General features: G+C 43.2%; 1 protein-coding gene across 2 annotated transcripts in view; it reads left to right on the top strand.

Annotated features, from left to right (window-relative positions):
• The window catches only part of ARHGEF40 (Rho guanine nucleotide exchange factor 40), a 132,391-nt gene that overhangs the window by 32,783 nt on the left and 73,875 nt on the right, over window positions 1-25,733 (top strand). For both annotated transcript variants that reach the window (XM_040352357.1, XM_040352346.1), the window contains exon 4: window positions 10,148-10,318. In XM_040352357.1, the coding sequence (XP_040208291.1) occupies window positions 10,148-10,318 (171 nt within the window). The remainder of the gene's footprint in view (window positions 1-10,147; window positions 10,319-25,733) is intronic.

Here is a 25,733-nt window from a genome sequence, read left to right as displayed (position 1 = left end):
AGCATTGGCTCTGCTTCCTCTAGTGCCGGCTCCGTTCTTCACCCTGATGCTCGGGGATGATAAGTCGGAAAAACCCACAATCTGGGCTTGTCGACCCACCATCCCAGAGCAGGAGGTGGCGAGCCACATCAGAGGGCCAGCAGTTGGGCACCCCTGCTGTAAGGGATACATTGTGTGTAAGGCAGAGCTGGCTGTGGGACGATCACCAGAGAGTCTCTGAGGGAGACAGACAAGTCGGTCACTGATGATCATAGAGGCATGCAGCAGAAAGGGATGCTTGCTTCCATTCTGTTGGGAGACTTGGGACAAGTCCTTGAGGCTCCAGTGCTGTGCTGTGCCTCTAAATACACTATCGGTCAGATGGAGCGGCTGCCTGAGACTGAGTTTGTTACATGCTGCAGCCTGCAGAGCATGCAGACACGGAGGGAAACCAGAGGCTGGGCGCCCTAGGCAGCAGTGCGCCCTAGTCGGCTGCCTAGTTTGCCTAGTGGTAGCACCGGCCCTGCTGCCAAAACTCTTATCTGATTGTGTATTTAGCTGTTTGACTGGAGTTACCCTATGGAAATACATACACATTTGTGAGCAAATATTTGTTAATCTGTTCAGGCATTCTTATTACACTGTATTGGCCTCACGGTGACACAATTGATTACCATTGCAGGTTTGCTGCATGCTGCATGTCTCTGCTAACACATAGGTGTGTGGCAGTCCACACTCAACAGAATTCAATTTATTATTAAACCATCAAACACCCGCGCTACGTGTAAAATTGGGATTGAACTTGCAGCTGCTGTGCATGACAAAAGTCAAACATATGGAAAAGAATTGTATATATATATATAACGATATATACCGCAGCGCGAAGAAACCCAAATGTAGTAAAATAAAGTGCTAAAACTGTGCACAAAACATGTAAACAGAAAAAAGAGTGAAAAAAATATAAACTAGTGAACAAGTATGTGGCCAATGAAAGTTCAAATAAATGTGCAAAATTGCATGCATAAAGTTCCAATTGCAAAGCCTCCTTCACAAGTGCTGCTGTGCTGACAATTCCCAAAGTGCTGCAATAGTAGGTATTCGCATAAATTGTAACGTGCTCCACCCCCCCCCCCCCCCCAAAGTGGTTGAACTCACCAGATCCAATGGACCCCTCAAGTAGTACTGCATTGTTCCAAAATGTAGTATCAACAGACAGTCTGCTTGTTCCAAGAAGCAACAGGTTCTCTCAAGTCTGCCGTAGTCTGTGACTGAAGCGTTTCACCCCTCCCACAGGGAGTTATCAAAGACCAAGACTCACTGACATCACTGTGAAAAAAATAGCCATGTGTGAACTCCTCCCATTCACATGACTGTGACCTAATTTCCCTCTGGGTGTACTCAGCCTCAAATGCACCCAAACGGGAACACTTCCTCATTTAGCCTAGGTTCACATTGGATTGATTTGTCATGTGATTTGAGAGATCTCAAATCGCATGACAAGTCGCAGTCTATTGGAGGCAATGGCACTGTTTCAATCGGTGCGACACCGATTTTGCGGTGCGGCAAAAAGTAGTTCCGACACTACTTTTGCCGATTTCAATAGACATCTGGGCATGAAGCCACACAGATGTCTATCAAGTAGCACCTGAAATCACGCTGACCTTGCTAATTTGAAATCAAGTGAAGTAGCGCAATTTCAAAGTAGCATCAATGTGAACCAGAGCTCACAGTATTTAATAACGTCATACTCGGGCTCAACCCGCTCACATGACCATGACCTCTTTTCCCCCGGGTGCACTCAGCTTCAAATACACCCAGACAGGAACACTTCCTTAATAGCAGATGTGTTAACAGCATCAATACAGCTGGATACTTAAAAATCCCTGACAGATATTGTACCACTAAAACAATCAATGAATGTGATACATTCCAAACACATTAATGTAGTCAAAACTGGTGAAACTAAAAATACATATAATATAAATATAAATAAAGAAATTACATAAAAAGGTGAATAAAAATTAAATAGAAGAAATATATAATAACAAAACAAATATAAGGAAGAGAGGAAATCTCCTCCGAATATAGGGATTTTTGAAGTGAGGTGCTGTTCGTGGTATATAATGTAAGCACACCAAACACAATGGTTTTAGAAAAATATCAAAAAGATTTAATTTTTATATATAAAAATATATGAATATAAAACAATTACATAATATGACCACAATACATCATAGGAACATGAAAAAGAGAGAATTATGGAATGCAGACTGCCGACTAGTTTCGCACTGTTGTGCTTCGTCAGGGCTTGCAATTCATTCTTTTTTATTCTTTTATAGATATGGTGGTCTGTGTGTGACATAAAGATATACGTCATTAGTACATCATAACAAAATACAAAATAGTCCATTTAACAATCTTGGTAACAAAAGAAAATAAAGATAGAATAGCCATGTGCTTACCAAATCAAGAAATATATAATATATAGAAATAAGTATAAATAATGAAAATAAAAAGTTGAAAATAAATGTAAATAAATAATAAATAAATGTAAATAGACTTTCACTGGCCACATGCTTGTTCACTAATTTATGTTTTTTCACTCTTTTTTCTGTTTACATTTTTTGTGCACAGTACTGTATTAGCACTTTATTTTACTACATTTTAGTTTATTCATGCTGTGGCATATATAGTTTATATATACAATTCTTTTCCTACAGAACAACTTGATTGACTTTTGTCAAAGAGATATGTTGCAAAGTTTTACTCTATTCTGTCTCTCCTTGCCGCTAATCAAGTTCAAAATTCTAACCCCTAAGGCCCTGTACACACGACCGGTCCACCGCTGATGTGGCCTGATGGTCTGATGTGTGTACACACCATCAGTTCAAAAACCGATCGGGTCAGAACGCGGTGACGTAAAACACACAACGTGCTGAAGAAAACAAAGTTCAATGCTTCCAAGCATGCGTCGACTTGATTCTGAGCATGCGCGGGTTTTGAACCGATGCTTTTCTGTACTAACCATCGGTTTGGCCCGATCGGTCAGCGGTCCATCGGTTCGAAGGACAAAAGACCGATGGGCTATACACACGGTCGGTTTGGACCGATGAAACTGAACCTCGGTCCATTCTCATCAGTTTTGACCGGTCGTGTGTACGCGGCCTCACTGCTTTCTTCTTTTAAACCAAAGACAGATTTGCAAAATTCTGGACTTGACATCCCCTAACAAATACAAATTCCAAAATTTTGCATGGAATCTACAAGGTCAGTAATTGACTCTCTAAAACAAGGGGAATACAAGGCATCTATAGACATTCAAGATACCTGTCTGCATGTTTACATTTAATCACCTCATCAGAACTTTCTGCACTTTGCAGGGCCAATGACTTCCAGTTTGTCACACTGCCTTTTCGCCTATCCCTTGCTTTCAGAGTTTGTACAAAGATCATAGCACCTCTTCTTGCCCTTCTCAGAACTCAGGGCACCCAGGTCACATGTTGTGTAAGCAGTGGTCATCAACCCTGTCCTGCAGGGCCCACTAACAGGCCAGGTTTTATGGATTACCTTGGGGAGATGCAGTCTAGAATACTGCAATCACTGAGGAGGAAATGATATCAGCTGTGATGTATTTCAGTTATCTTGCAAACCTGGCCTGTTAGTGGGTCCTGCAGGACAGGGTTGATGACCACTGGTGTAGACGACCTGCTCTTGAAGGTCTCATCTCCCTTTTAGTTGTCGACAAACGTTAAAGCCCCATACACACGCACGGTTTTCTCAGCAAGAAAACTGCTGGCACCGTACGTGTGTACGAGGCTTTGAGGTTTCTCGTCAAGAAAACTGCCCAGAATCTCGACGAGAAAAATAGAGAACCTGCTGTCTATTTTCTCGTCGTGATTCTCTGCAGTGTTTTCCTGCCGAGAAACCCGAGCGTCTGTATACTTACCTGTCGCTGTGGAAACCCGTGCATACTAGAAATGACTTTGACTCATGCGCGGTAGCTTCCAAGGCATTGGTAGGGTGTAGCAAGATGGTGGTGATAGCATCAAATGTGACGAGCGCATGCTCGTCATAGTCGATGACGTCACCACGTTCGTGCCATTCAAAAGAATGGCGGTTCTTTTGAATGGAGTGTCTGTACACTCGGCTGGCAAGAGATTCTTGCCAAGAATCTCGTCAGGACAATCAGGATGATCCTTGCTTTTGGCTGGGTGATCAATTAAAAAAAATATGCTGTTTAACCTTCTCTTTGCCTGGAATACATGAGTCTGGTCCTGGACACATCTCAAACAATGGTTTTCCTTCCAAAAAAAAATGTTGTTTTTTTTATCAGAGGCCACGCTCGAGAATTGAGGTCAAACCAAAATGATTTTTTATCACAGCCCACACTCGAGAATTTAGGTCAAAAAGACATATCATAATGAGATTCTTCATGAAAGTTTTAGGCCTCATAGTAGTCTCCTTCCCATTTGCCCAATTTCATTTAAGACCTCTCCAGCACAATATCTTGTCCACCTGGACAAATACGGTCTTTCCCTCAGCCTGCTAATGGTGCTGTCCATCCCAGCTAGGAATTCTGTGATTTGTTGGCTCTCCAGCCTTAACAATAGAGGTCTTTTTTTTTCCTTATCACTAAAAAATGAGAACAGCAGATGCCAGTCTTTTAGACTGGGGAGGAGTGCTCCAATTTCTCACAGTCCAGGGAACATGGTCAACTGTGGAAGCCAAGCTTCTGATCAGCATTCTGAAGCTCAGAGCAGTTTGGATGCCTCTGCAATATTAGACCCTACCTTTGTGAGGACACCCATTCAGGGTGCAGTCCGACAATGCTCCATCAGCGTCCAAGAGGGCACCAGGAGTTGTGCATCCTTGAAGGAAGCAAACCAGATATTCCTGGACAGAAACAAACTGTCAAGGGATCTCTGCAGTCCAGAAAAGTGAACAAGTGGAAAGCGCACTACCACTGATTGGATCAAGGGGAATTAACCCAGGCATCTTTAATCTAATGGGCCAAAAACTAGGACTTCCTAGTTACTGGCCTTGGGTGCATTGATAATTCCCTGGCCCAGTTCAAGCTAATCCAATGCCGCGTACACACGATCGGAATTTCCAACAATAAATGTTCGATGTGAGCTTTTGGTCGGAAATTCCAACCGTGTGTAGGCCCCATCGGACATTTTCTGTCGGAATTTCCGACAGCAAAAATTTGAGAACTGGTTTTGGTCCTACGGCAAAAGTTCTTCTTGAAAATTACGATTGTCTGTATGCAATTCCGATGCACAAAAATCCTTTTCATGCTCGGAATCATTGAACTTCATTTTTCTCGGCTTGTCGTAGTGTTGTACGTGACCGCGTTTTTGACGTTCGGAATTTCCAACAACATTTGTGTGACTGTGGCTAGTTTAAGCACTCTTAAAGGACAAGTTTTTAAATATCTCTGGCTTTGCTCTTCCTTGTAAACACTTTCCTTCAAGATGTATCTCACAATAAGTCCTCATTGCAGAACTCTGTGGATCTCAACTTGGTTCTCTCTGCCCTGCAGAAAGACACTTAAAACCCATCAGGCATATGTGCTTAGAGTAGCTTTTTTGGTTGCTATCGCTTCTGTTTGACATGTCTCTAAGTTGGCAGCGTTTTCTTGTAAGGGGGGCCTCCCTACTACTTCAGAAAGACAAGGTTGTTTTACACCTCAAGAAGGACATAGTCCTACCTTCCCTATGACCTGTTTCAAAGCATCCAAAGGAAAGCTCTCTTCATTGCCTGGACGTAGTCAGAGCCATTAGACTCAACCTCAAAGCTACAGCTTTGATGATACAGACAGGTTTCCTTTTTTTTCCTGTCTTTTGGACTTGCAAGGGATACCCTGTTTTGAAGTCTACCATCACGAGATGGATAAGAAATCGGATTTTTAGAGCTTACACTCTCAAGGACAAATCTCCTCTTGCTCTTTTACGTCCATTCCAAAAGATTGTTTGGAATTTCCTTGGTATTTCGGCACCAGGCCTCTGTAGCCCATTATAAGGCTACCACCTCGTCCTCTGTTCATACCTTTTCAAAGTTCTACCAGATTGATGTTCAATATTCTGGGCCTAATATAGACAAATGTGACCTGTGGTGATTCCACTGTGATACCAGTTGCCCAATATCACTTTCAGGTCTACCATTGTTTGGAATACTATATATCTGTATAAGGGCCTTGTATTATTCCAGAAAAACTACAATTTCAATGTAGTAATTTATTCTAGAACTTCTTAATCTTGCCACACTCATTTAACATGTTATTTAGGATCTGTAAACAACGGTCCACATTTTAACCTGCTGTTCATTTGGTGGTATATTTTATTATATCTAGCAATAGAAATATATGTTCTATTTAATTTTTAAATGTTGTTTTTTCAAATCAGTACTTATTGTAGTCTTACAGACCCTAGTGTACCTCATCCCCAAAATTAACCTTTTTTTTGTGTGTGTGGTAAACACATAACCTGTATTGCTTTATTAAAATGATCTACTTTCTTATCTTATAACTTTGCTAACATCTCATAAAACGCACATTACCGGAAATTCACTGTGTACATTCCTTTTGGGAACATTTCTCAAAATTTAGTTAATTATAACCTGGGTTTTACCGCCTAATTGCCTATTCTTCCTAAAATAATCCTGCATTTGCCCATAATTAAAAACAAGTTTATCTGCGATACCCATCTTCTCCTTCAATTCCACCACAAGGGGATCAATTGCCTGTTTAGCTCCCAAAGAGCTTCCGTCTTTGAGAAGCTTCTGTCACTCAATTCCTGATACTCTAAAGATTCTGGAGAGAACATTGGGTTTACTATAAAAGGCAAAAAAATGTAATGTTTGAAACCAACGTTACATTTTTTCCCAAAAATATTCCCAAATTGTAAGTACAACACAGAATAAACACTGTTTAAGAATACCCACCCCCCAAAGCTGCTGTCCAAACCACAATACACACAATAAATATATTCCAAAAGAGCAGTGCTTAATGCTAATGTGCCCATAAATGGCCCCTCATATATAATACATGCAACAATGATGGAATTCAAAATCAAATTTAAAACAAGTTGAAAATGTATCCAAAAAAGTACAGCGTGTGCAAAATGTGATATCGATACAATACAAACTCTGAAAATTGCAATAATCAAAGCTTCCCCTGCGTCAATGAAAATGTCCCAATACTGTTTACATCATGCACCATCACCAAACGCACACACCGACAGTTGTGACTTTCAACTTATAGGTAGGTCAAAAGAACGTTGTTCTCAAATGGGTAAACTGGCACTCACATCGCCTCCTCTAAAATCTCAGTATATCCCACAACGCATACAAAAGATCTAAAACAAAGAAACCTAACATAGCGCAATACTGCTTTTATTAATAAAAAAGATATACCGTATATACTTGAGTATAAGCCAAGTTTTTCAGCACATTTTTTTGTGCTGAAAATGCCCCCCTCGGCTTATACTCGAGTCACCTTTTTGCGCTTGATCTCCTGGACTTTGGGGACCCTGTACCAGCTGGCTGTAGGTCCCCTGGACCCTAAACTTGGCACACAAGTAGCCCCACTCTTCCTCTACAAGTGTGCAAAATTGTTGTCTGGGGGACCTACGACCGGGGAGCACCAATTTTTCAAAGCCGGGCATCCCTTCCATAGACTCCCATGTTAAACATCAGTCTAGTCATGGACACAGTGAGGCATAGGCAAAGTGAGGCATGGGCACAGTGAGGCATGGGAACAGTGAGGCATGGACACAGTGAGGCATGCACATGGACACAGTGAGGCAACGTGAGGCACAGTGAGGCATGCACATGGACACAGTGAGGCAACGTGAGGCACAGTGAGGCATGCAGATGGACACCCTAGGCCAGGGATAAGCAATTAGCGGACCTCCAGCTGTTGCCAAACTACAAGTCCCATCATGCCTCTGCCTCTGGGTGTCATGCTTGATGCTGTCAGAGTCTCGCTATGCCTCATGGGACTTGTAGTTTGGCAACATCTGGAGGTCCGCTAATTGCTTATCCCTGCCCTAGGCTTATACTCGAGTCAATACGTTTTCCTAGTTTTTTGTGGTAAAATTAGGTGCCTCGGCTTATATTCGGGTCGGCTTATACTCGAGTATATACGGTAACAGTAAAGCACCAAACTGTCATGGGCTTTGAGAGAGAACACATCAATTCCCATCCCTCACCCCCTTCTCCATTTAAGTTCAATCCCCAAAATAAGATGTCTATAGAATTATAGATATTTCCATTTTTTTTCACATGTTGTGGCTCTAACGCTACCTCCAAAAAATTATTATTACTTACTAGCCATGCAAATGATAGCCTGACTAATGAAGAAATATTGTACCATAAAACATGCAGTAGCTTAATATGTGCCTTTGTAGCCCACATAATTGTTTTACTCATTAAAGCTGTTTTTTGGAACTGAGGGGGTTATTTACTAAAGGTAAATTCACTTTGCACTATGAGTGCAAACTACAAGTGCAAAGTGCACTTGAAATTGCACTGAAAGTACACTTGGAAGAGCAGTCACTGTAGATCCGAGGGGGACATGCAAGGAAAATAAAAAACAGCATTTTAGCTTGCACATAATTGGATGATAAAATCAGCAGAGCTTCCCCTTATTTCAGATCTTCCCCTCAGGTTTACAGCGACTGCATCTCCATGTGCACTTTCAGTGCAATTTCAAGTGCACTTTTGGTGCAAAGTGGATTTGCCTTTAGCAAATAACCCCCCGTTAACATCTCATAAAACGCACATTAATGGAAATTCTAGCTATTGGAAAATCTCACTATTGGAGTTTCAAAAATACACAACAAGCCAGTGTGTGATTTAGAGCTTCATGGTCCACCCATAGCTGCTGCAATATCAATTTTGAGATGAACTGATCCTTAAAGTGGTTGTAAAACCTTACGTATATCCAATGAAGTGACTGGCCTCAGGTGATACACAGAGAATAAAGAAATCATCCTACATAAATTGTACCTGTTTATCTGCGGTCTTCAGTAGCCAAATGTCTACTAGTCAGTTTGCTTCAAGACACAGTAGAATTTTGGCCATTTTTATAGAGCTTATGAGTTTCGGATTCGCTCTTCACCTTGCAATCCCCATCCACTGTGGAAGCTCTTTGGTCTGTACTAGGGCCCTAGGACCTGTGTTGATGGGATTTTGTTAATGTCGGACAGGTTTTTCATTCTTATACAGTTTTAAGAGAATGCAAAACCCCCTTAAAGCAGGTCAAATGCAGGTCTAAAGAAGTTACATTTCAGGTCAAATGCATGTGCCAACAAGTTCTGAATTATCTCAGAAGCATGCTAAACTGAAGACACAAGCCGTAAGCTTTCCAATACAGGCCTTTAGGTCTGGTTCACGTTAGCCCACATAGGAAAACCATGCGGGCAGCTGTCAGTGTGAGCACTGGCAGGGAGCAGTGCAATGTGCGTTTCCATATCTCCCAACATTTTGAGATGGGAATGAGGGACACCTACTAGCAAACGTATGTAGCCATAGGACACGCCCCATGCCACGCCCCTTAAAGGGGACATTACCAAAAAAAAGGTTAATTAAATCCACAAGTGCTTTTTTTTTGCCACTAATATTCCTTTATATTGGCTTTTAAAATTGACAAATGCAGCCATTTAGAATTTGGAGGAAAGGTTAAGCACTGGGAAACACATTTTGAAGGATAAAAAGTGCATTTTATATACAACTATATAGATCAGACAAAAATAAGGGACAGATGAGGAGGAAAGAGGGACAGCGGGACATTGCTCCAAATCAGGGACAGTCTCTCAAAATCAGCGACAGTTGGGAGCTATGTGTTTTAACACATCGTACTTCTTACTTTTTAAATTCATTTGAAGTGTCTCTTTATTCATGTCTTCACACAGCAGTGACATGCAGCACCATCAAGTGTGTAGCAGAAAAATGGTGACACGCTGCACACCATCGCCAGCCACCAGCACCAACACAACAAATGTTTTCCATGTGCCCTAGTGGTGGCTTGTGTTTATCCAGTGCAGGTCACCACAGTGTGAACGAGCCCTCAGTCAGGATTTTCATAGTCATAAATATATTCCTTTGAATTATTTTGCCTTTCTATATAAAATTTTTTTACCAAGATTCTAACAATTTTTTTTTCCAGAAGCAGAAATATCACCTGGAGTGGAAGAACCAACCACTTTGGTAGAGAAAGAACCAGATCCAAATTCTGTCCAGAGTCCTTTGCCAGAACCCCCTCTTATTTCAGATTACAAATGTCTACACAAGAATGTAAACTGGGACATATTGGAATCCGGGGTCTTCTGTCTGACTGGTGAGAACCTCTATTTTCATTTAAATGATCAGTCCATCTACAAATGTGATTTTTATTTTTTTACAGAAACAAACACAAACGTGGTTTTAAATGTTGGGAAGATGCCAATGGGTTGATCTTTTACAGTGTAATCTGCAAGTGATTTAGCTCACCAGCAACCACCCATAACTGAAACATCACTCTGATGCATGTAACTTGTCTTATAAAGAAGCGCTCTCCAAAATGTGGCCCTGGGGTCGGATGCAGCCCTTTTCTTGTCTTTTTCTGGCCCTTAGGTCACTATTCCATCCACTAACACCAACAATGGGGCACAATTCCTGTCATTGACACAAACGATTGGGGCACAATTCCTTCCATTGACACCAACATGGGGCACAATTCCTGTCATTGACACAAACGATTGGGGCACAATTGCTTCCATTGACACCAACGATGGGGCACAATTCCTTTCATTGACACAAACGACTGGGGCACAATTGCTTCCATTGACACCAACATGGGGCACAATTCCTGTCATTGAGGGCACAATTTCTTTCAATGACACCAACGATGGGGCACAATTCCTTCCATTGACACAAACGATTGGGGCACAATTGCTTCCATTGACATCAACATGGGGCACAATTCGTTGCATTGACACCAACAATGGGGTGCAAGTCTTTCCATTGACACCAACGATGGGGGCAAAATACCTTCCATTGGCACCAACGATGGGGGCACAATTCCTTCCATTGACACCAACGATGGGGTACAACTCCTTGCATAGACGCCAACAATGGGGCACAATGCGTTCCATTGATACCAATGATGGGGCGCTATTTCTCCCACTGACACCAAAGATATGGCATTGTTTACTCCCACCGAGCGCTACTCCCATAGGCCCTAGTCCTGGCCCCCTAAACTGGCCCATGGTTTAGAAAGTTTGGAGACCCCTGATATAGATTATGACAGTGTTAAATAGATCTTCCAGTGAGATAAATAAAGGCAAAATGTAGAATGAGTGACTGTGGCCATCTTAATAAGGATGGGAGATCTAAAGTGTACATAAACAGTAAATACACTGATGCCACGTACACACGATCGGTAATTCAGACAAGAAAAGTCAGATGTGAGCTTTTGGTGGAAATTCCGACCGTGTGTATGCTCCATCGGACTTTTGCTGTCAGAATTTCTGCCAACAAAATATTGAGAGCAGGGCCCCTAAATTGTTTGGTTTATTTAACTCTGTTCTCCAGGGTGGTTCATTTCCTGAAGAGATGCTTTTAGCCAACATGTCCCTTATACCCAAGCCCAACAAGGATCATTCTCTACCCCAGAACTTTAGACCGATTTCGGTGATTAATCATGATTTAAAAAATTTTAGTAGGATCCTGGTTGATAGGCTCGGTAGTGTAATTTCCTCCTTGATCTCCCCTTTCCAATCAGGTTTTATCCCTCATAGGTTTATTACGGATAATATCCGCTTAGCAGCGGATGTGATACAAGATGCAAACTTATTTTCTCGAAAATTATTTCTACTGGAGTTAGATATTAATAAAGCATTCGACAGTGTGTCTTGGAGCTATGTGTCTCACCTGCTGCAAAGGTATGGTATTGGGGGGGAATTTCTGCACTCATTTCATGCACTTTATCGGAATCCCAGTACACGTGTTAGGATCCCGGGCTGTAGTTCGGGCTTTTTCCGGCTTGGCAGGGGGACAAGGCAGGGCTGCCCCTTATCTCCACTCATTTTTGCCCTAGCGATTGAGCCACTGGCCATTGCTATTCTTAGGCACCCTGATATTGTAGGCTACAGTAAATCTGATTCTGTGTACAAATTGTGCATGTATGCAGATGATGTACTTTTATTTCTTACCAACCCCTTAGTTTCTTTGCCCAATCTTTTGGATACCCTTTCCTCTTTCGCTGAGGTCTCTGGCCTAGCAGTGAATGTTAATAAATCTGTGGCCCTTCCTGTGGGCTTCCCCCCTGCAGAGCTGGAGAACCTCAGGAGGACGTTTAAGTTTCATTGGGCAGGTTCGGACATCTCCTATTTAGGTATCAGGTTACCCGCAGATTATGCACAGTTTTTCTCTCTTAATTACCTCCCATTGGTGGCTCAATTGAAGCAGCTTCTTAAATCTTGGTCACAATACAGGGTCTCATTCTTGGGTAGGATCACAGCTAGTAAGATGACATTCTTACCCAAGCTACTGTACCTTTTTAGGGCCCTTCCAGTGGTTGTATCTAAAACTTTTCTCCTGAAATTACAGTCTCATTTGAACAAATTTATTTGGAATAACAAGCCTTCTAGGTTTTCTAGACAGGTGCTTTATAGACCATACAGGATGGGGGGTCTGGGAGTCCCTCAGCTTTGGTTGTACTTCATGGCTAGCAGACTTTCTCAGGTTGCACAGTGGAACATCAGACGCCCTAGAGTCCCCTGGGTTCGTTTCGAGGCTGATTCAGTTAAACCTTTTCATTTACCCAGCATTTTGTGGTCCTCAAAGTCTTATGCCGCATACACACCATCACTTTATGTGATGAAAAAAAACGACACTTTCTGTGAAGTAAAAAATGACGTTTTTGAAACTTCAATTTTCAAAGACGAAGTTGCCTACACACCATCGTTTTTCTCACAATGTTCTTGCAAAGTGAGGTTACGTTCCACCACGTTTTACCATTGAAGCTCCCTTCATAAGTAGCTTCTGGGCATGCGTGGATGAAAAAACGTCTTAGAAAACGACGTTTTTTGCTACACACGGTCAATTTCTGTGAAGTAAAAAGTGCACTTTTGAAAAACGACACATAAAATTGAAGCATGCTTCAATTTTTTTTGGTCGTTTTTTACAAGACATAAAACGACGTTTTCCCCCACACACAGTCAATTAAAGTGACGTTTTTAAAAACGTCATTTTTTTTCATCACATAAAGTGATGGTGTGTACGCGGCATTACTCCGCGTTACTAAAGAATAAAAACCAAATTGTCTCTCAGGAGCTGGGGATGTGGAAGAAGTTTGGATCCCGTCTAGCCCTTATTTCTAGGTTCCCTCCTGGGGCCTCCTTTTTGGGGGATCCTAGATTTCCCCTGGCCTTTCACTCACCCTCTAGTTTCGGATGGTGGTTTAGCTGTGATCTCACTACTTTGGCGGACCTGCAACATGATGGTGGTTTCATTTCCTTCTCTAATCTTAGGGAGTTGAAAGATATTCCCTTGAGGGAGTACTATAGGTATTTGCAGGTCCGTCATTTCTTTCAAACACATTATGCAGCTGTACCCTCTGACACGAACACGGTGTTTGAGATGCTATGTTCAACCTCCCCTAGACAGAAGGGTCTCATCTCGGTGCTGTACTGCTCTATGGGGGGTGGGGGAGGTGATTTGGTTTTGAAACACATGCCCAGTGGGATCAGGAGTTGGGCCTGGATTATGATTACAAGGACTGGGAGGCTTGCTGGCAGAATATGAGGAAGTGTTCTGTCTCTCTTTCAGTTAGGGAGACAGCAGTGAAATTGTTCACACGTTGGTACCTCACCCCTCTACGTTTGAGTAAAATTTTTCCTCAGAGTTCCCCCTTATGCTTTCGCGGATGTCCCCATCAGGGTTCTTTCTTGCATTTGTTTTGGGAATGTGCAAAGTTGCGCTCAACTTGGGAGGAGGTCTTAGTCTTGATGGATAAGTTGGCCGGGGGTAGCATGGCTCTGACACACACTCACTGTTTGCTGTTCGAGAGTATCCCTGATACTCCTAAACCCCTGATGCGTCTGCTACACACCATCTGTGTGGCAGTTCAGTGGACAATTGCGCTCCACTGGAAGTCCAGTGTGGTTCCTCTGGCACAGATTGTTGCTAGGGTGGATCAGATTATGCTCACAGAGAAGATTCATCATACTCTTAGGGACACTATGCATCTTCATGATGCTAAATGGAACCCTTGGTTTTCACATCGTATTGTAGAACAGTCGTAGACTAATTTTAGTACATGGTCTATTAGAGAAGAACTTTTCTGATCTCGTTCTGCTGATAAGATTTCTTTGATTTATTATGATTTTTGTTTTTTATTTTTGTCATCCTTTTCTTTTTGCTTTTCCCTGTTTACTTGGTTGATCCATTGCTAATGGCTATCCTTATGGTATTCATGACAGATGCTGGTTACGAGTTTAGATAAACTGTCTTTGCTGACAAGATGTCTCTGTTCTAGTTGATGATCACAGAGGTCCTCTCCTCTGACTGTTTTTCTTTGTGATATGCCTTATCTGACTGTTCATGTTTACAATCAACCTTGTTGGATGTATTTTGTATTTTGTCTTCTTCAAAATAAAGAACTTTTCAGTAAAAAAAAAATATTGAGAGCAGGTTCCCTATTTTTCCAACGGAAAAAAATCCTATCAGAAAACTCGCTCGTCTGTATGCAATTCCAACGCGCAAAAAAACACACATGCTCAAAATCAAGCAGAAGAGCCGAACTGCCTATTGAACTTCATTGATCTCGGCTCGTCGTACGTTTTGTAAGTCACCACGTTCTTGACGGGTCGAAATTTGTGTGACCGTGTGTATGCAACACAAGTTTGAGCCGACATTCCGTCAGGAAAAAAACCCTGTTTTCTTGTCGAAATTTCTGATCGTGTGTACGACGCATTAGGGCTCATGTCATTCTTCTGAAAATGCATTCCAGAGTGGATTGCTTTTCAGAGGCATATGACTGGTGTGAGGAAGCAATATGTTGACCCCTCTCATATCTTGTAATCCTGGAAATGTTGACCCACCATGCTGTAACTTTAGTGCCATTCAGCGAATGCAAAATGGCGTTTAATTTTTGCTTTGCTCTGAGCAGCTGCATGCTTTTGTTTAGGTGGGCGGTTGGGGGCATAAACGATGACTCAATCGCTAATTTTACTGCCCCCTGGCTGCCTGTGCGAATGGACCCTTTACTACTAGTTATACATTTAGATTCTTTCATGCTGTCTTTTAGAGCACTGCTTACTACTTTAACAAAAAAAAGAGCTGCAGGTACTTTATACACATAAAAGAGTGTCACTAACAGTTAACTTTTCTTAACCTGGCTCACATAATCTATTTAGTATATAAAGCGGAGTAATTTTTTGCCTGAATGCCAGCAGTTTCATGTCACAGCATGGGATCTTTTAATTGTATTTGCACATATTGATGTATGTCCAACTCTCCAATTAACTAAATATCTTGCAGCTGTCTTCTAGATGACAGAATACTTTCAATATGCTCCCGCTCTATTTAGTGGTAGTGCTGCAGATTGCAGCATCTATTTTTACACCATAAGGCTGATTTAGTAATAGTAGTTCAACGAGTATATTAACCTTTTGTTAGCGGAAATAGTATATTAAATGATGGCAATACAGTAAACCTCTAAATCGGATTGGCATATTGTCACTGCTGTTTGCCCTGCTTTATTAACCCCTTCCATACAGGTTTTTTTTACCCCCTTTCTGCCCAGACCAATTTTTAGTTTTCAGCGCTGTTGCACTTTGAATGACAATTGCGCGGTCATGCAATACTGTACCCAAGTGAAATCTTTATGTTTTTTTTTTCCCTCCACAAATAGTTTGGTGGTATTTGATCATCTCTGCGGTTTTTATTTTTTGCGCTATAAACAAAAGAACAGTGACAATTTTGAAAAAAAAACACAATATTTTTTACTTTTTGATTTAATAAATATCACAATTAAAAAAAAAAATGTTTTCCTCAGTTTAAACTGATACGTATTCTTCTACATATTTTTGGTAAAAAGAAATCGCAATAAGTGTATATTGATTGGTTTGCGCAAAAGTTATAGCATCTACAAAATAGGGGATAGATTTATGTCATTTTTTTTTTTTTACTAGTAATGGCGGCGATCTGCGATTTTTATTGTGACCGTGACATTGCGGCGGACATATCAGACACTTTTGACACGTTTTTGACAGCGATTAGTGCTATAAAACTGCACTAATTACTGTGTAAACGTGACTGTCAGGGAAGGGGTTAACACTAGGGGCGCTGATGGGGTTAATATGTTCCCTGGGAGTGATTCTTACTGTAGGGGGGAGGGGACTCACAAGGGGAGGAGACCGATGTGTGTTCCTCTGTACTGGGAACACACATCGGTCTCCTCACCTCTGGCAGAACATGGATCTGTGTGTTTACACACACAGATCCACACTCCTGCCGTGATCGCGGGCAATCGCGGATGCCCGGCGGCCATCCCGGGCACACGCACTGGGTCACGAGCTGTGCCGCGGGCGCGCACCCCTAGATGGCCGGGAAGAAAGGACGTAATATGACGTCCACCCGGAGGGAGGGAGGGTTCCTGCCAGCGTCCTATTATTATGGCCTGGTAAGGAAGGGGTTAATATGTTCCCTAAAGTGTGTTCTAACTGTAGGGGGAGGGGGACTCACAAGGGGAGGAGACCGATGTGTGTTCCTCTGTACTGGGAACACACATCTGTCTCCTCACCTCTGGCAGGACATAGATCTGTGTGTTTACACACACAGATCCACACTCCTGCTGTGATCGCGGGTGCCCGGCGGCCATCGTGGGCACGCGCACCGGGTCACGAGCTGTGCCACAGGCGTGCGCCCACTAGATGGCCGGGAAGAAAGGACATAATATGATGTCCACCCGGAGGGAGGGTTCCTGCCGGCGTCCTATTATTATGGCCCGGTAAGGAAGGGGTTAAATAATCATATCACGAAAGGGGAATGTAGTCAGTTCTGTTTTAAATAGGCCCAGACAAGTATTTCTGAGTTGTTGATATCTCTTTGAATATACTTATGCGAATGTGTGCATAACTGTGCGTTTATCTATAAAAGGTAGCCCAATGCCCCTATAGGATCCACGTAAAAGAAGGTGAATTAGCTGAAAATCCCCCAAACTGCAAGGCTGAAATATTTAATACAGCCACTTTGTTACCTTCCAAGTTGTATAAATACTGCAGACGCCAACAGCCCACACCCATGTTCAGCTGTTTTTTTTCATTTTCTGTCTATTTGCTGTGCAGTCTTTCACTTCTTAGGCCCCTTTCAGACGAACGGCTGTTTTGCCGCAGCTAAAAGCATGTTTATGTTTTGCTGGAATTCAAGACTCCAGGAATTAGCTGCATTTGTACAGTGCTTTTAGCTGCGGTTGCGTTTAGCTGCGGCACGATATTGAACGGGGATCCGACTTGGATACCTGCCAATACCAAGCACTGCGTTTGGTATGAATCTTGAGGGGGAACTCCACGCCAAATTTCAAATAAAAAACCGGCATGGGTTCCCCCTACAGGAGCATACCAGGCCCTTGGATCTGCTATGGCTTTTAAGGAGACACCCCATACGCCCGAAAAACGGCGTGGGGTTCCCCCCAAAATCCATACCAGACCCGTATCCGAGCAGCAGCCTGGCCGATCAGGAAAGGGGTGGGGACGTGCGAGGTGATTTGGGGCAGGGGGGCGCCCTGTGGCCCCCCACCTCAAAGCACCTGTCCCCATGTTGATGAGGACAGGGCCTCTTCCCGACAACCCTGGCCGTTGGTTGTCGGGGTCTGCGGGAGGGGAGCTTATCGGAATCCGGGAGCCTCCTTTAATAAGGGGGCCCCCAGATGCCGGCCCCCCACCCTAGGTGAATGAATATGGGGGATGTGTCGGTCTTCACCGCCGTCTGGTACTCTAACGCTGGGGGGGGGGTTCTTCTTTAGCTGTTTTACAGCGGTCCCCCCCCCCCCCCCTTATGTTGATAAGCTCCCCTCCCACAGACCCCGACAACCAACGGCCAGGGTTGTCGGGAAGAGGCCCTGTCCTCATCAACATGGGGACAGGTGCTTTGGGGTGGGGGGCCACAGGGCGCCCCCCCTGCCCGCGTGAAAGGAGCCTAAAAGTAGAACTAAAGGCAAAACTTTTTTTTATATATTTTTTGAATAGAGTGGAGAGGGATTAGAACGCTTGCAAGTTTTGATTGCCGTTAAGATATTCCCCCTCTCTATTTGTCCTGTTTACCATTATCGATAAAAGTGAAAGTAAAAGAAAATCCCAAACTTTGGGTTGTCCCCAAAAGAGTAATAGAGGGATAATCTTCCAATGGAGATGCTAATTCTGATGACCTGGGGGTTCCCCTAATTTGCAGGGATTTCCTCTCACTTCCTATTTGGTTATGGGACAGGAAGTGATGGGAAATCTTTCCAATGGGACGCAGATGGTGAAAAAAAAAATCTGACAGGGGTTATAATTATAACCCTGCTCTATCCAAAATGAAAAAACAAAAAGTTTTGCCCATAGGTCTACCTTAAAGTGGATGTAAACCCCCCATACACCCAGTGAAGTAAACAGCCTCAGATGATAAACAGGGATGAACCAAATCTCCCTACATAGGTTTTACATCCATATCTGCTGTCTTCACATTTATATACTGTTTATAAAGTCCAGATCGTATTTGGAGAATTTCCCTTCCTGTTTAACATAGAGTGTGATGTCTGGGCATACAGTCAAGATAGCTAAAATTGCTGATTGGAGAAAAGGCACACACCCCCTCTCATTTTAGGCAGAGACTTTCAGAAGTGTTTTGTAATAAGGCCAGCTCCCTGCTAATCTATTTTAGCAACCTCCCCTGACAGAAATTTCAGGCTGCTTTTATCTGATGTGTCAGAGAATTTGTCAGGAGTTATCAGGCTGATAACAGAGGAGCGGGTCAGGAGAGAGCTACAGGACAAAATACTGCAGATATATGTGCCCAGCTTAAAGCGGAGCTCCACCCTAAAATGGAACTTCCGGTCATCGGAACCCTCCCCCCTCCAGTGTCACATTTGACACCTTTCAGGGGGAGGGGGGTGCAGATACCTGTCTAAGACAGATATTTGCACCCACTTCCGGCCACACAGTCTGAGGGTAGACTGCGGGCAGAACGTCAGATCCCCCCGTTGTGTTCTGGAAAACACAAGGCTCCCAGAACACAGCGGGGACCAGTGACCACGGCGCAGCGTGACTCGCGCATGTGCCGTAGGGAACCGGGCAGTGAAGCCAAAATGCTTCACTTCCTGGTTCCCCCACCGAGGATGGCAGTGGGGGCAGCACAGTAACGAGCGATTGCTTGTCTTCTGCTGCCGACGTCGCTGGACTCCAGGACAGGTAAGTGTGCTAATATTAAAAGTCAGCAACTGCAGTATTTGTAGGTGCTGGCTAGGTGCTTTTTTTTACAGAGGAGCTCCCCTTTAAATTTCATGAATCAGGTTTACATCCAAGGGGTGTAAAAGGGTTAAAGGGGTTGTAAAGGTTAGTTTTTTATTTTCTAAATAGGTTCCTTTAAGCCAGTGCATTGTTGGTTCACTTACCTTTTCCTTCTATTTCCCTTCTAATTTATTTTTTTCTTTGTTTTCTTTGTCTGAATTTCTCACTTCCTGTTCCTCCTCAGTGAGCTTTTCTGGCGGACTAACCCCCATGGATGATGGGGGCAAGCTTACTGAGGAGGAACAGAAAGTGAGAAATTCAGACAAAGAAGCACTTTTTGCGATTCAGCACTGCATCGCTTTAACTGACAATTGCGCGGTCGTTCGACGTGGCTCCCAAACAAAATTGGCGTCCTTTTTTCCCCACAAATAGAGCTTTCTTTTGGTGGTATTTGATCACCTCTGCGGTTTTTAGTTTTTGCGCTATAAACAAAAATAGAGCGACAATTTTGAAAAAAAATGATATTTTTTACTTTTTGCTCTAATAAATATTCCCCAAAAATATATATATATAAAAAAAAAATCCTCAGTTTAGGACGATACGTATTCTTCTACATATTTTTCGTAAAAAAAAAAATCGCTATACATGTTTATTGATTGGTTTGCGCAAAAGTTATAGCGTTTACAAATTAGGGGGTAGTTTTATGGCATTTTTATTAATATTTTTTTTTACTAGTAATGGCGGCGATCAGCGATTTTTTTTCGGTACTGCGACATTATGGCGGACACTTCGGACACTTTTGACACATTTTTGGGACCATTGACATTTTTATAGCGATCAGTGCTATAAAAATGCATTGATTACTATAAAAATGCCACTGGCAGTGAAGGGGTTAACCACTAGGGGGCAGGAAAGGGGTCCCTGCTCTGCAACGAGCGATCGCGCCCGCCGGGCACGCGCACGGGAGTCAGGGACGAGCGGGGGGTGCGCCCCTAGTGGCCGCTGCGAGAGCCGACGTATAGCTACGGGCTCTCGCGCAGGGGAGCCGACCTGCCACCGTTATACGGCGGCTGGTCGGCAAGTAGTTAAATGGGTTGTAAAGGTAAAAAATGTTTTTCCTAAATAGCTTCCTTTACCTCATCCTTCAATTTTGCTTTTAAATGTCCTTATTTCTTCTGAGAAATCCTCACTTCCTGTTCTTCTGTCTGTAACACCACACAGTAATGCGAGGCTTTCTCCCCGGTGTGGAGAAAGCCTCTTGAGGGGGGGAGGGGGCGAGCAGGAGTGTCAGGACGCCCATTAACACACAGCTCCTTTCTCTATCTGCAAAGTAGAGAGCGTCCTTACCCTCCTGCTCGCCCCCTCCCCCCCTCAAGAGGCTTTCTCCACACCAGGGAGAAAGCCTCGCATTACTGTGTGGAGTTACAGACAGAAGAACAGGAAGTGAGCATTTCTCAGAAGAAATAAGGACATTTAAAAGCAAAATGGAAGGATGAGGTAAGTGAAGGAGGACTGCACTAAGGTAAAGGAAGCTATTTAGGGAACATTTTTCTTACCTTTAGGCCCCGTACACACGACCGAGTTTCTCGGCAGAATTCAGCCAGAAACTCGGTTCAGAGCTGAATTCTGCCGAGAAACCCGGCCGTGTGTACACTTTCGGCCGAGGAAGCCGACGAGGACCTCGGCGAGGAAATAGAGAACATGTTCTCTATTTCCTCGTTGTTCAATGGCAAAAGTCGGCCCGCCGAGTTCCTCGGCGGCTTCCACACTGAACTCGACGAGGAACTCGATGTGTTTGGCACGTCGAGTTCCTCGGTCGTGTGTATGGGGCCTCACAGCCCCTTTACACACTATCAGTTTTCCTGTAGGTTTTCTCTTCAGGTTTACCAAAACCATGTAGTGCAAGGGCCTGCCTGATTGCATACAAATTGAAACTCTTGAGGTTTGACCTCATATTAGATGGTTTTGGTAAACCTGAAGAGAAAACCTGCAGGAAAACTGATAGTGTGTATGGGGCTTGACTGCATCCTATTAGATGATATTCAAATGATATTGAGGATGCCAGTAGCTGGCAGGGGCGATTCCTCCGTCCACAGTGTTCAGAGGGCTAAAGGAGAAAAAATAATATATGCATGGCCAGCTTTCATTACAACGCTCGTATTTCTTCTCCACATTTCATGTTTTTTGAGTTTACTCTGTCATGCTGTTTCCTTCCACTTCTTGTTTTAAATTTATTTGGTTACCAAGAGTGATTGGCAAAAACACGGTCTGGAGTTAGCCAGCGCTACACTCTGTATTCCTAAGTACCTCGCAATCCTGTAATAATTCCAATATTCAACAAATAAAAAATGGCAAAAAAAAAATCCACATGTAGTACTCATCTTGTTAGTCCAAAAAGTACTTAAAGCGGTTCTCCACCCTAAAGTGGAGTCCCGCTGATCGGAACCCTCCCCCCTCCGGTGTCACATTTGACACCTTTCAGGGGGGAGGGGGGTGCAGATACCTGTCTAAAGAAATATTCCACATGCTTTGCTTCAATTAAATTTCACTCAAATGGTGCTCAATTCCTTGTGCTTCACAAACCTTGTGTATCCTATTCCAATGTTTCTCAACTCCAGTCCTCAAGTATCCCCCACAGGTCATGTTTTCAGGCTTTCCATTATTTTGCACTGGTGATTTGATCAGTTTCACTGCCTTAGTAATTACCACAGCCATTTCATCTGAGGGAAATCCTGAAAACATGACCTGCTGGGGGTACTTGAGGACTGTAGTTGAGAAACATAGTCCTATTCCACCACCATTAACTGCTCACCTCCCGCTTTGACCTATGTTCTGGGTCATATGCGCTTGTCCCTTTAACGGTGCTCAATGGATGCAGTCTGCACTCTCCCGGATCTCCTCCAACTCTTTTGTCACCTTAGAGGTAAAACATACAGACCCTCATAGTGTAATCCGTTTAAAATGACCACATTTATTAAAATGCTAAATAAAATGTACTCAAATATTTCTGAGTGCACTACCAGCTGGTGCACTACAGACAAATAGAAAATGTATAAACCCAGTATTCCATGTGGGGCATCATTCTTGCACGCTGCAGCTTGTGGGTAAATACATCTGTGACTGTCCCCTTAAGGTCACGAGCTGTCATGTAATGTATGCCAATACCTCCTCCTGATTATCTACCATCCACTCCAGACAAACTATCTACATCGCCGGCTCTGCCCCTCCCCTTACACGTTACGCCACGGGCATGGTTTTTTCAGAGGGAGGAAAAAAGACTGATTGATTGTCACACACAGAGTATGCTCTATGTCAGGGGTCCCCGAACTTTGTAAACAAAGGGGCAGTTTACTGTTCTTCAGATTTTAGGGGGGCCGGACTGTGGCCATTGAGAGTAGAAAAGGTCCCAACGTCAGTGGGGAAAAAATAATGCCCCATTGTTTGTTTCAGTGCATGGGCGTAGCATAAGAGGTTGCAGGGGTCACAATCGCAACCACACTCCTAGCTCCAGGGGCCCTGCAGCCTCCCTGTCATATTATCATATCGTCCACAAAGTCCAGCTTCGATCTGCCCAAGGGCCCCACAGCCACGCTTCAGTACTGGGATTCCACTTTGCCTTTCACGGTCCACACCCCTCCGTTCTCATTGGCTGAGGGACAAGCTGTGAGCCATATCATGAATGAAGGGGAGCACAGGGTGAGAGCAGCCCAGGGGCCAGGTCAACTTTTGCATCAGGGCCCACAAGCTTCAGTTTCAGTGGGAGTAATCATTGGTGTCATTGGGGAGGAAAAGTGTCCCTTCATTGGTGTCATTGGGAGGAATTGTGTCCATCATTGGTGTTAGTAGGGAGAATGATGCCCCATTTTTGTTATCAGTGGATAAAACAATACCCCAAGGCCAGATAAAAACAAGCAAAGGACCGCATCTGGCCCCTGGTTTGCAGTTTGGAGACCTCTGCTCTATGTGAACGGAAAAAACCTAAACGCAATTGTAACTGCCGGTCATGCACAGCGCCATTCAGAGCTGCCAAATGAAAGTAAGGACTCATTTACACTTGTGGCAGCCCTTGGCAGATCCAGGGTGGATCACTTTTCAACAGGGATTTTACAGGCGGCTGGGATGCGATATGTTGCCTCTGCAGTGCCTGTTTTAACCCTTTAAGCCAACACCACTGCATACATTGGCCCCATTCTCTTCACAGGGGGTATAGTTTTTGCCATGGCATGTGTACAACCAGACATCTTTGAAAGAGGCAGTCGGGGGGGGGGGGCAGTAAAATCACCACTCAACCGCCTATTTTTTCCACTCCCAACCGCAAGTCTAAACTAGTCACTTGTGTGAGGAAAAGAAAAGGAATTCCTGGGAATGATTTTGATTTTTTTGCATGAATTGTTCCTAAAATAGATCTAACAACACTTTCTGTAGCTGTTGATGTGACATGCACAGATTTAATGTTGTTCATCCTATCCCTGCATAAAAGAACTGTAAGATGGCGTATCAATTTTGTTTGTCTTGCTTAAAGGGGAGTTCCACCCACAATTTCACTTTTTAAATATAAATACCCCTGTAATACACAAGCTTAATGTAGTCTAGTAAAGTTAGTCTGTAAACTAAGGTCCGTTTTGTTAGGTTGTTAGAGCATTTAGTTCGTTTATAATCTAGAAATAGACCGTGGCCATCTTAAGTGTGGGCATCATGAAGCCAGACTGTATGACTTCCTGGATTTCAGCCTTGCAGATCTCGCACATGCTCAGTGCTGCACAAGCGATGTAATAGGTTTCAGTCAGGTTTCCATAGCAACGGGAGTGTCAGAGGAAGTTGCCGCCCCTTCTCTATGCAAATAGGCTATTTGCAAGGACTACTGGGATACATGATGCCTATCCCAGAAACCCTTGCAAATAGCCTTGTGACTTAAAGCGGAGTTCCGGCCACAATTTCACTTTTTAAATATAAATACCCCTGTAATACACAAGCTTAATGTATTCTAGTAAAGTTAGTCTGTAAACTAAGGTCCGTTTTGTTAGGTTGTTACAGCATTTAGACACTTTATAAAATAGAAATTGACTGGGGCCATCTTAAGTGTGGGCATCATGAAGCCAGACTGTATGACTTCCTGGATTTCAGCCTTGCAGATCTTGCACATGCTCAGTGCTGCACAAGCAGTGTCAGATCAGGTTTCAGCACCTGTGCTGTCCAAGTCACATGATTCTTTGAGACTGGGGAGTGCACAGACTCCTGGAAAGTTACACCCACTACATTCCCAGGAGTCTGTGCGGTGTAGGTTAGGAAGCATTAAGCACCTAGGTGCAGGAAGAGGGAAGATTAACTATTCTGCCTAGCAACAACACTTTGAAGGCATCTAAAAAAAAAAAAAATTCGTAAAGGACTAATGACATTTTTTTAAAACTACTGATGTAATGTTATATTTATGGGTGGAACTCCACTTTAATAGCCTAGGCTAATAAGGAGGAGGAAGTAATGAAGGACTACAAAATAAAGGTATTTACAAGCAACAAAATAAATAAAAATTGTCCATTCTGAACACTATGAGATTAGGGCATGCAGCACAGACAAACATAAAAAAATGGGTGGAACTCCACTTTAAAAAGCCGTTCTTTAATCACATTGTAGAATTTCAGGGACTGATTTAGCTCTGGCCATTTCAGAACATAGATTTTCAGTGCAAAGGGTTGATAAATAGGTCCTTTGTTTTGGATCATTGTCATTGTGTGTACTGTCTGCAACTTTTTTAGCTTTTAAAAATAGACATGTTGTAGAGTTTCCGATAATGGCTTGTGTTACAAATGTGTTACAGACCACCCAAACCCACCCAACCCCTTGAAAAAATGCTTCTTTATAGCATTTGTCTCCTTCCACTATTGATCACAGTTGTTGTTGTTATTATTATAATTATACAGGATTTATATAGCGCCAACAGTTTGCGCAGCACTTTACAACATGAGGGCAGACAGTACAGTTAGAATACAAATCAATACAGTAGGACTCAGAGGGCCCTGCTTGTTGAAGTTTACAATCTAAGAGGGAGGGTGAAGTAATACAAAAGGCAATAAGTGAGGGAGATGGGCTGATGGAGAAAATAAAAGTCCAGTTGTTAGGTGGAGGCAGGATAGGCTTCTCTGAAGAGAAACGTTTTCAGGGATCGCCTAAAAGTGTTGGAGATAGTCGGACAGATTGGGGTAGAGAGTTCCAGAGGATGGGAGGGGCTCATTAGAAGTCCTGGAGTTAAGCATAGGAGGGAGAAACAATGGAACTAGAGAGCAG

Source organism: Rana temporaria, chromosome 1, assembly GCF_905171775.1.
Source record: "Rana temporaria chromosome 1, aRanTem1.1, whole genome shotgun sequence".
NCBI lineage: Eukaryota > Metazoa > Chordata > Amphibia > Anura > Ranidae > Rana > Rana temporaria.
This window is presented reverse-complemented; position numbering and strand designations above follow the sequence as displayed.